This window comes from Oncorhynchus kisutch, unplaced genomic scaffold (assembly GCF_002021735.2).
Source record: "Oncorhynchus kisutch isolate 150728-3 unplaced genomic scaffold, Okis_V2 Okis06b-Okis10b_hom, whole genome shotgun sequence".
Taxonomy (NCBI): Eukaryota; Metazoa; Chordata; class Actinopteri; order Salmoniformes; family Salmonidae; genus Oncorhynchus; species Oncorhynchus kisutch.
The window spans coordinates 8,805,562-8,818,697 of record NW_022261983.1 but is presented as its reverse complement, the minus strand read 5'-3'; the positions used below and the strand labels follow the sequence as shown (position 1 = coordinate 8,818,697).

The window sequence follows — 13,136 nt, the reverse complement described above, 5'->3', positions numbered from 1 at the left end:
CTACTGTAGGCCTATGCAACACCCCTGGTCTCTACTGTAGGCCTATGCAACACCCCTGGTCTCTACTCTAGGCTTATGCAACTCCCCTGGTCTCTACTGTAGGCTTATGCAACTCCCCTGGTCTCTACTGTAGGCTTATGCAACACCCCTGGTCTCTACTGTAGGCTTATGCAACACCCCTGGTCTCTACTGTAGGCTTATGCAACACCCCTGGTCTCTACTGTAGGCTTATGCAACACCCCTGGTCTCTACTGTAGGCTTATGCAACACCCCTGGTCTCTACTGTAGGCCTATGCAATACTACTGTAGGCCTATGCAACACCCCTGGTCTCTACTGTAGGCCTATGCAACACTCCTGGTCTCTACTGTAGGCCTATGCAACACCCCTGGTCTCTACTGTAGGCCTATGCAATACTACTGTGGGCCTATGCAACACTCCTGGTCTCTACTGTAGGCCTATGCAACACCCCTGGTCTCTACTGTAGGCCTATGCAACACTCCTGGTCTCTACTGTAGGCCTATGCAACACTCCTGGTCTCTACTGTAGGCCTATGCAACACTCCTGGTCTCTACTGTAGGCCTATGCAATACTACTGTAGGCCTATGCAACACTCCTGGTCTCTACTGTAGGCCTATGCAACACCCCTGGTCTCTACTGTAGGCCTATGCAACACTCCTGGTCTCTACTGTAGGCCTATGCAACACCCCTGGTCTCTACTGTAGGCCTATGCAACACTCCTGGTCTCTACTGTAGGCCTATGCAATACTACTGTAGGCCTATGCAATACTACTGTAGGCCTATGCAATACTACTGTAGGCTTATGCAACACCCCTGGTCTCTACTGTAGGCCTATGCAACACCCCTGGTCTCTACTGTAGGCCTATGCAACACTCCTGGTCTCTACTGTAGGCCTATGCAACACCCCTGGTCTCTACTGTAGGCCTATGCAACACCCCTGGTCTCTACTGTAGGCCTATGCAACACTACTGTAGGCCTATGCAACACTACTGTAGGCCTATGCAACACCCCTGGTCTCTACTGTAGGCCTATGCAATACTACTGTAGGCCTATGCAATACTACTGTAGGCCTATGCAATACTACTGTAGGCTTATGCAACACCCCTGGTCTCTACTGTAGGCCTATGCAACACCCCTGGTCTCTACTGTAGGCCTATGCAACACTCCTGGTCTCTACTGTAGGCCTATGCAACACCCCTGGTCTCTACTGTAGGCCTATGCAACACCCCTGGTCTCTACTGTAGGCCTATGCAACACTACTGTAGGCCTATGCAACACTACTGTAGGCCTATGCAACACCCCTGGTCTCTACTGTAGGCCTATGCAACACCCCTGGTCTCTACTGTAGGCCTATGCAACACCCCTGGTCTCTACTGTAGGCCTATGCAACACTCCTGGTCTCTACTGTAGGCCTATGCAACACCCCTGGTCTCTACTGTAGGCCTATGCAACACTACTGTAGGCCTATGCAACACCCCTGGTCTCTACTGTAGGCCTATGCAACACTACTGTAGGCCTATGCAACACCCCTGGTCTCTACTGTAGGCCTATGCAACACTCCTGGTCTCTACTGTAGGCCTATGCAACACTCCTGGTCTCTACTGTAGGCCTATGCAACACTCCTGGTCTCTACTGTAGGCCTATGCAACACCCCTGGTCTCTACTGTAGGCCTATGCAACACCCCTGGTCTCTACCGTAGGCCTATGCAACACTCCTGGTCTCTACTGTAGGCCTATGCAATACCCCTGGTCTCTACTGTAGGCCTATGCAATACCCCTGGTCTCTACTGTAGGCCTATGCAACACCCCTGGTCTCTACTGTAGGCCTATGCAATACTACTGTAGGCCTATGCAATACTACTGTAGGCCTATGCAATACTACTGTAGGCCTATGCAATACTACTGTAGGCCTATGCAATACTACTGTAGGCCTATGCAATACCCCTGGTCTCTACTGTAGGCCTATGCAATACCCCTGGTCTCTACTTCAGGCCTATGCAACACTACTGTAGGCCTATGCAACACTACTGTAGGCCTATGCAACACTCCTGGTCTCTACTGTAGGCCTATGCAATACTCCTGGTCTCTACTGTAGGCCTATGCAACACCCCTGGTCTCTACTGTAGGCCTATGCAACACCCCTGGTCTCTACTGTAGGCCTATGCAACACCCCTAGTCACTACTGTAGGCCTATGCAACACCCCTAGTCACTACTGTAGGCCTATGCAACACCCCTGGTCTCTACTGTAGGCCTATGCAACACCCCTGGTCTCTACTGTAGGCCTATGCAACACCCCTGGTCACTACTGTAGGCCTATGCAACACCCCTGGTCACTACTGTAGGCCTATGCAACACCCCTGGTATTTTGTTCCTCTCTCTCTTCTTGACAACAGTCCTTTGTTGAATGTTTTTCCTTCAATGTGACCAGAGGAGACTTGAGGATGCAGAGGGGGAGGTCAGTGTGCTGCATGAGGCTCGTCTGCTGGCTCTGCCTGGGGTTGTGTCCTGTGGGAACCTCCTCCTCCCTGGTCTCTTCAACCTCGTGTCTTGGATGGAGAACTTCAACTCGCCCATTGTACGTCTCTATGTTTCCATCTTCAGGTAAATACGACTAGAACTGCGTTCAGAGATGTTCAGTGTTTGACACATATTAGTACATTAGCATTGTGGTAAGTTCCAGAGTTCCAACATTTTTCCCAGAAATCCTGGTTGAAGGATTCTGGATCTCCTGCTTATTCCCTCCTGATTCTGGGAATCTTCCAACTGGGATTTCTGGAAAAACAGCCAATTTTGGTGAAAATGACAACCCTGGTTGTCCAACAAATTAAGTTGGTGAATTATCTTACCAAAGCTAATGTCACATTTCAATATGAATGGAAATATGTAAATGACATGTTGCTTAGCCTATATTTAATTTTGGATTGTGACATTAACGGGCTCCCGAGTGGCAGAGCGGTCTAAGGCACGGCATCTCAGTGCTTGAGGCGTCACTACAGACACCCTGGTTCGATTCCAGGCTGTATCACAACCGGGTATGATTGGGAGTCCCATAGGGCGGCGCACAATTGGCCCAGCATCGTCCGGGTTTGGCCGGTGTAGGCCGTCATTGAATATAAGAATTTGTTCTTAACTGACTTACCTAGTTAAATAAAGGTTACATTTTAAAACAATTTTGGGGTTGAAGCATACTGATAGCTCTATACAACCGGTAGTGTGGAATGTGGACAAATCTTGACATTAGACTACAGAAAAACTACTGTCGAGTGTAATTTCCCTTTTTAATTCAAAGCATGCAACAAACGTTGAAATGTATGCATCTTTCCCCAGTAATCAAGTAGCACAGGGAACATTTTGTTGGCTCCTACGTGGACAGAAAGCCAATCCAACAAGTGAGCCTGCACATGGTGCACAGCGGAAACTAATGGGAGGTATTCTGAATGTCTTGTGACGTTTCGTCTTGAGTTAAGTGGGGGGTTATTTCGGTGGTCAAGTTAACTCTCCTGTTTGTTTTTTTACCTTTTTTATTTAACGATTATTTAAAATAATTCTTATTTTCAATGATGGCCTAGGAACAGTGGGTTAACTGCCTGTTCAGGGGCAGAATGACAGATTTGTACCTTGTCAGCTCTGGGATTTGAACTTGCAACCTTCCGGTTACTAGTCCAACGCTCTAACCACTAGGCTACCCTGCCGCCCTCTGTACATGAGCCCATAACACAATCACAAGATGTTTCACACAGACACTACCATTGAGTCTTGTTTACTTTTCACCATATAAAAAAAAAGAGAATTTGGAAAGGCGTAGAGTGTGCTCAACCAACGTGAGTCAAGGTGCAACCTAAAAATGAGTAAACACCATTGGCTCACCACTCAAAATTCTTAGTTTTATTAGGCAAGTTTAAAATATTGACATTTCGGCCTTCAAAATGATCAAAGGGACTGGACAAGTTTCATATAGGGCAGGGGGAAGACAGTTAGGGAGGACCCGCTTCAGCTTATGGTGCTAATAAGAGACCGTGGTGGACCATACAGGGTGATACTCAAGGTGTGGGTTACTATGGTCAATAGTGATGAAATACAGAAGTGGAAGACGTAAAAATCTATTGGAAAACTGGGAACGTTTTTTTTATTTATTTTATTTTTCAACCACAGGAGGTGAAATTGATCAAATACATGTTGGATATTGGCAAATAAACAGGGCTAAGCAAAACTAGGGATAGCAACAAAGAAACCATCAACAGCTTAGGCAAAGAGGGCTAACAACTGGTTTGGACAACAGTTAGTGAGCTAGTATGCTCCCTCCATGTGTAAACAAGAAGTACAAATGGGAGGGTGTTGTCAATGCACCAACAAAGGGATGGAGCCCTTCACAAAAGTATACTACAGATACCATAACTTCAGAGTAAACCATTTTAGCTGCTCCTATCAAAGTGGTTAACAGAGGCCCAATAGGAGGGTGTGTGGGTGTGTGTAATAAAGCTCTCCATCCAATGGCCACAGTAGTACAGCAGGGTCATGTTCATTAGGCATCAAACGGAAGGATATGAACTGAAACAGAGGGACTACTTGGTCTTGTCCAATAAGAAATGCTCATATTTGCTGTACGTTGCAAAACGTTTTTAAAACGCGTGCCCTAACAAACTCACCAAATGTTCCTTCCTCTAACAATATCTGGAGCCATGTATCAAGCTTCTCAAAGTAGAAGTGCTGATCTAGGTTCAGCTCCTCCCTGTAAATATAATCTTATTATTTGTGATCTGAAAGGCTAAACCAGTGGATGGATATTGTCAGTTGTTGCCGTAGTGACAAACCCCCTCACAGTGCGACCCCAAACTGTTCAAACCTCTCTTGTTGGCAGAGAGAAAATGTTGCTGTTTGTAAAGCCAATTTCCTGCAATTCTACATGTCTAATGTGTGTTCAAATGATACCTGAGTGACTCAACAAAATCAATGGGGGGCCCTGGGCACGTAATCCAGCCACGATAACTGCAAGATTTAGATAGGTAAATTAGGCTAACCAGTTATCTAGCTGACATGTAGCTGGTTAGCCTAACTTACCTACAGTGCATTCGGAAAGTATTCAGACCCCTTGACTTTTTGTTACGTTACAGCCTTATTCTAAAATTGATTCAATTGTTTTTCCCTCCTCAATCTACACACAATACCCCATAATGACAAAGCAAAAACAGGTTTCTAGAATTTGTTTGAAATGTATAAAAAATGTAAACTGAAATATCAGATTTACATAAGTATTCAGACTCTTTACTCAGTACTTTGTTGAAGCAGCTTTGGCAGTAATTACAGCTTTGATTCTTCTGCTTGGCACACCTGTATTTGGGGAGATTCTCCCTTCTCTGCAGATCCTCTCAAGCTCTGTCAGGTTGGATGGGGAGCGTTGCTGCACAGTTATTTTCAGGTCTCTCCAGAGATGTTCGATCAGGTTCAAGATGTCCTGAATCCACTCTTGCATTGTCTTGGCTGTGTGCTTAGGTTTGTTGTCCTGTTGGAAAGTGAACCTTCACCCCAGTCTGAAGTCCTGAGCGGTCTGGAGGAGGTTTTCATCAAGGATCTCTCTGTTCTTTGCACCGTTCATCTTTCCCTTGATCCTGACTAGTTCCTGCTGCTGAAAAACATCCCCATAGCATGATGCTGCCACCACCATACTTCACCGTAGGGATGGTGCCTGGTTTCCTCCCGACGTGAAACTTCTCATTCAGGCCAAAGAGTTCACTCTTGGTTTCATCAGACCAGAGAATGTTGTTTCTCATGGTCTGAGAGCCTTTTGGCAGACTCCAAGCGGACTGTCATGTGCCTTTTTTACAGAGGAATGGCTTCCGTCTGGCCTCTCTACCATAAAGGCCGGATTGGTGGAGTGCTGGAGCGATGGTTGTCCTTCTGGAAGGTTTTCCCATCTCCACAGAAGAACTCCAAACTCCTTCCTTTTAAGAATGATGGAGGCCACTGTGTTCTTGCGGACCTTCAATGCTGCAGACATTTTTTTGGTACCCTTCCCCAGATCTGTTCCTCAACACAATCCTGTCTCACGGCTCTACAGATAATTCTTATAACCTCATGGCTTGGTTTTTGCTCTGACATGCACTGCCAACTGTGGGACCTTATATAGACTCTTTAACACAGGTGGACTCCAATCAAGTTTTAGAAACATCTCAAGGATGATCAATGGAAACAGGAAGCACCTGAGCTCAATTTCGAATTCAAATTATTTATGTAAAAACTTGTTTTCACTTTGTCATTATTGGGTATTGTGTGTAAATTGACGAGATTTATTCATTTAATCCATTTTTAGAATAAATTCGTAACAAAGTGTAAAAAGTCAAGGGGTCTGAATACTTTCTGAATGCACTGTGTCTAGCTTACATGGGCTAGTAGTTTAACAACGGAACATTTGTCAGTTGTAAATAGCTGTAGGTCAGTCCGTGAATGACATAAGAAGAAAACTGTCCATGCACTTAGACATTTCCAAATTGCACCTTGTGCATTCTATTATAACTCAACAGCAGCAAGTTGAAAGCCTGACTAAGTCCGGACCACGGTCCTCCATTTCAGTATGGCTGGGCTAAACTGACCTTAAATCAGCACTCTTACTCTGAGACACTTGATAATGTACATCCTGTTTTTATACAGGAACCTACTGCTGAAGGTGAGCATTCTTGGTGTACTGTGCTACCATTGGCTGGGGAAAATTGCAGCTGAACCAGAGCAACATGGTCTGCAGGTAAGACACCTGATACTTGTCACTATGCTGTCTGTCATAAAACAAGATGTCACCTTCAAATTAAGGTCCCCTTTCATTGAAACATTAGTAGCTAAGAATTTATGGCCCAAAGTAGTAGTAGGGGACAGTTCTATATTTACTGGGGAGGCTGGTCCAACTCAAGGTGTCATACAAAAAATGTACCTCCCTTCTCAGCTTAACTATTTACACATGACACCCCCCTTTTCACTAAAATAAATTGCACCCCCTCCCCCCTCATAGAATTAACTCAAAAATAATGTTTACGACCACAGATAACTGTAGCAACACTGTTTATTAACATGGATATCAACTTTGCCACTTCAGCTTTTGTGGCACGATTGATGCTGTGCAGGTTGAGGGTTGGCCGACCACCACAGAGGAGCTCACTCTCCCTGCCTGTTTCATTACTCTACAATCATTGCCGGATGCAGACAATGATCAGCTAGGGGGAAATCAGATATACATTTTAATGCCATATGTATAACTATGTCAAATATGTGACACATTTTCCACCAACAGGTTTCTGTCCCAATGCACCACACAACCAATAAACAAAACATACCAATTCCAAGCACCTCAATATCATGATTAGCGTTTTCAGCACCACAACAAATAGACTGACAACTGGAAACACATCCCTCCCTACCTTGTAGGCCTAGCCAGTATGAAGGTGTGTGTTGACAGTCTCTGACTGTCATTAATCATTTTGGTGTTTTGTAACAATGTCTCTTTCCATTTGTCAAATGGCCGCTGCACTGTTTGGATTGATAGATATTTTTTTTGTCACAAGTCACTTCATTGAATAGTACCCGCAAAACACCAGTCTCAACTTCAACAGTGAAGAGGCAGCTCCGGGATGCTGGCCTTCTAGGCAGAGTTCCTCTGTCCAGTGTCTGTGTTCTTTTGCCCATCTTCATCTTTTATTTTTATTGGCCAGTCTGAGATATGGCTTTTTCTTTCCAACTCTGCCTAGAAGGCCAGCATCCCGGAGTTGTCTCTTCACTGTTGACGTTGAGACGGGTGTTTTGCTGGTACTATTTAATGAAGCTGCCAGTTGAGGACTTGTGAGGTATCTGTTTCTCAAACTAGGCACTCTAATGTACTTGTCCTCTTGCTCAGTTGTGCACCGGGGCCTCCCACTCTTTCTATTCTGGTTAGTGCCAGTTTGCACTGTTCTGTGAAGGGAGTAGTACACAGCGTTGTACGAGATCTCCAGTTTCTTGGCAATATCTCACATGGAATAGCCATCATTTCTCAGAACAAGAATAGACTGACGTGTTTCAGAAGAAAGTTATTTGTTTCTGGCCATTATGAGCCTGTAATCGAACCCACAAATGCTGATGTTCCAAATACTCAACTAGTCTAAAGAAGGCCCGTTTTACTGCTTCTTTAATCAGATCAACAGGTTTCAGCTGTGCTAACATAATTGCAAAAGGGTTTTCTAATGATCAATTAGCATTTTAAAATGATAACCTTGGATTAGCTAACGCAACGTGCCATTGGAACACAGGAGTGATAGCTGCTGATAATGGGCCTCCGTACGCCTATTGTCACGGCCGTCTTCCTGGAACGAATAAGTGGACCAAAGCGCAGCGCAGCGTGGTGAGTGTACATTACTTTATTTCTAATGTCGCCAACAAAACAAACAATACAAAACGATCGTGAAGCTTAAGAGGGCTATAGTGCCACTAACAAAGTCAACTACCCACACTAAAAGGAGGGAAAAGGGCTACCTAAGTATGATACTCAATCAGAGACCACGTTAGACAGCTGTCCCTGATTGAGAACCATACCCGGCTAACACAGAAACACAAATCATAGAAATAAAGGACATAGAATGCCCACCCAAATCACACCCTGGCCAAACCAAAAAGAGACATAAAAAAGGCTCTCTAAGGTCAGGGCGTGACCTTACCCCCCTCCAAAGGTGTGGACTCCGGCTGCAAAACCTGAACCTATAGGGGAGGGTCTGGGTGGGCATCTATCCACGGTGGCGGCTCTGGTGCGGGACCTAGAACCCGCTCCACCTCTGGCTCACCCCGCTTTGGTGACGCCTCTGGTGTGAGGACCCTCTCTGCGGGCCCCGGACTGGGCAACCTCTCTGCGGGCCCCGGACTGGGCAACCTCTCTGCGGGCCCCGGACTGGGCAACCTCTCTGCGGGCCCCGGACTGGGCAACCTCTCTGCGGGCCCCGGACTGGGCAACCTCTCTGCGGGCCCCGGACTGGGCAACCTCTCTGCGGGCCCCGGACTGGGCAACCTCTCTGCGGGCCCCGGACTGGAGGCTCCGTGCCATGGATCGTCGCTGCAGGCTCCGTGCCATGGATCGTCGCTGGAGGCTTCTTCCTGGGCACAGGACTCACCAGGCTGAGGAGACACACAGGAGGCGTGGGGCGGGCCTTGAAGGCGCACTGGGGGTCTCGAGCGCAGAGCTGGCACAACCCATTCTGGCTGGATGCCCACTTAAACATTCAAATCACAGGGCTTTTGTTCCATTATTCAAGTTACTGTACAAATTCACTGCAGCCTAGAGTAGAATGAGGTACTCACTGGAAAAAAATTATGCAATTATTCATTGTGTTGTAGTGTAGGTGGGATCATTCTATTAATCATTCCCTTAATAACAAGATCAATAGGTGACCTGTTTCATGGCTTCACTGTTCTTTCACGCGCAACGAGGCAGCAGAGAGGCCTGGTGCATATCAGCTATTCCTTTTTGTTCTTCTGGATTCATATTGAAAATGTATGCAGCTGTTAATGCTTTTATGTGTGGTATGATTGCCTATTGCAGATATGGACATACGATCCAACTACAACTTATCACTGAATGGTGGATAGAGCTCAGAAAAGCCTAGTGCATAAGGGAAGTACCAAAACTCCTTGACATAGGGGAGGCTCATCTGCTTGCATGAGGATATTTGGCAAGGATGGAAGAAATTATATTATAAAACTTGCAAAAGACAAATGTAAACCAGTGGAAAACAACACACTACCCTCCCCTGTGCCCAATACAACACATATATATAACACACACTACCCTCCCCTGTGCCCAATACAATATATATATAAACACACTACCCTCCCCTGTGCCCAATACAACATATATATAAAACACACTACCCTCCCCTGTGCCCAATACAACACATATATATAACACACACTACCCTCCCCTGTGCCCAATACAACACATATATATAACACACACTACCCTCCCCTGTGCCCAATACAACACATATATATAACACACACTACCCTCCCCTGTGCCCAATACAACACATATATATAACACACACTACCCTCCCCTGTGCCCAATACAACATATATATATATAACACACTACCCTCCCCTGTGCCCAATACAACATATATATAAAACACACTACCCTCCCCTGTGCCCAATACAACATATATATATATAACACACACTACCCTCCCCTGTGCCCAATACAACATATATATATAACACACACTACCCTCCCCTGTGCCCAATACAACATATATATATATAAAACACACACTACCCTCCCCTGTGCCCAATACAACATATATATAAAACACACACTACCCTCCCCTGTGCCCAATACAACATATATATAAAACACACACTAACCCTCCCCTGTGCCCAATACAACACATATATATATATAACACACTACCCTCCCCTGTGCCCAATACAACATATATATATATAACACACTACCCTCCCCTGTGCCCAATACAACATATATATATATAAAACACACTACCCTCCCCTGTGCCCAATACAACATATATATATATATATAACACACACTACCCTCCCCTGTGCCCAATACAACACATATATATATATATAACACACACTACCCTCCCCTGTGCCCAATACAACACATATATATATATATATAACACACACTACCCTCCCCTGTGCCCAATACAACACATATATATATATATATAACACACACTACCCTCCCCTGTGCCCAATACAACACATATATATATATATATATAACACACACTACCCTCCCCTGTGCCCAATACAACACATATATATATATATAACACACACTACCCTCCCCTGTGCCCAATACAACACATATATATATATATAACACACACTACCCTCCCCTGTGCCCAATACAACACATATATATATATAACACACACTACCCTCCCCTGTGCCCAATACAACACATATATATATATATAACACACACTACCCTCCCCTGTGCCCAATACAACACATATATATATATATAACACACACTACCCTCCCCTGTGCCCAATACAACACATATATATATATATAACACACACTACCCTCCCCTGTGCCCAATACAACACATATATATATATATATATAACACACACTACCCTCCCCTGTGCCCAATACAACACATATATATATATATATAACACACACTACCCTCCCCTGTGCCCAATACAACATATATATATATAAAACACACTACCCTCCCCTGTGCCCAATACAACACATATATATATATAACACACTACCCTCCCCTGTGCCCAATACAACATATATATATATATATAACACACTACCCTCCCCTGTGCCCAATACAACATATATATATATATATATATATAACACACTACCCTCCCCTGTGCCCAATACAACACATATATATATATATAACACACACTACCCTCCCCTGTGCCCAATACAACACATATATATATAACACACACTACCCTCCCCTGTGCCCAATACAACACATATATATAACACACACTACCCTCCCCTGTGCCCAATACAACATATATATATATATAAAACACACACACTACCCTCCCCTGTGCCCAATACAACATATATATAAAACACACACTACCCTCCCCTGTGCCCAATACAACATATATATATATATAACACACACTACCCTCCCCTGTGCCCAATACAACATATATATATATAAAACACACTACCCTCCCCTGTGCCCAATACAACATATATATAAAACACACACTACCCTCCCCTGTGCCCAATACAACATATATATATATAAAACACACTACCCTCCCCTGTGCCCAATACAACATATATATATATAACACACACTACCCTCCCCTGTGCCCAATACAACATATATATATATATAACACACACTACCCTCCCCTGTGCCCAATACAACATATATATATATAAAACACACTACCCTCCCCTGTGCCCAATACAACATATATATATAACACACACTACCCTCCCCTGTGCCCAATACAACATATATATATAACACACACTACCCTCCCCTGTGCCCAATACAACACATATATATATAAAACACACACTACCCTCCCCTGTGCCCAATACAACATATATATATAACACACACTACCCTCCCCTGTGCCCAATACAACATATATATATAACACACACTACCCTCCCCTGTGCCCAATACAACATATATATATAACACACACTACCCTCCCCTGTGCCCAATACAACATATATATATAACACACACTACCCTCCCCTGTGCCCAATACAACATATATATATAACACACACTACCCTCCCCTGTGCCCAATACAACATATATATATAACACACACTACCCTCCCCTGTGCCCAATACAACATATATATATAACACACACTACCCTCCCCTGTGCCCAATACAACATATATATATAACACACACTACCCTCCCCTGTGCCCAATACAACATATATATAACACACACACTACCCTCCCCTGTGCCCAATACAACATATATATAAAACACACACTACCCTCCCCTGTGCCCAATACAACACATATATATAACACACACTACCCTCCCCTGTGCCCAATACAACACATATATATATATATATATAACACACACTACCCTCCCCTGTGCCCAATACAACACATATATATATATATAACACACACTACCCTCCCCTGTGCCCAATACAACACATATATATATATATATAACACACACTACCCTCCCCTGTGCCCAATACAACACATATATATATATATATATATAACACACTACCCTCCCCTGTGCCCAATACAACATATATATATAACACACACTACCCTCCCCTGTGCCCAATACAACATATATATATAACACACACTACCCTCCCCTGTGCCCAATACAACACATATATATATATAACACACTACCCTCCCCTGTGCCCAATACAACATATATATATATAACACACACTACCCTCCCCTGTGCCCAATACAACATATATATATATAACACACACTACCCTCCCCTGTGCCCAATACAACATATATATATATATAACACACTACCCTCCCCTGTGCCCAATACAACATATATATATATATAACACACTACCCTCCCCTGTGCCCAATACAACACATATATATATAACACACTACCCTCCCC

General features: G+C 44.2%; 1 protein-coding gene across 3 annotated transcripts in view; it reads left to right on the top strand.

Annotated features, from left to right (window-relative positions):
* Positions 1-13,136, top strand: part of LOC109876672 (transmembrane channel-like protein 6) — a 44,189-nt gene that overhangs the window by 16,214 nt on the left and 14,839 nt on the right. For all 3 annotated transcript variants that reach the window (XM_031813785.1, XM_031813786.1, XM_031813787.1), the window contains 2 exons: positions 2,449-2,621; positions 6,666-6,756. In XM_031813785.1, the coding sequence (XP_031669645.1) occupies positions 2,449-2,621; positions 6,666-6,756 (264 nt within the window). The remainder of the gene's footprint in view (positions 1-2,448; positions 2,622-6,665; positions 6,757-13,136) is intronic.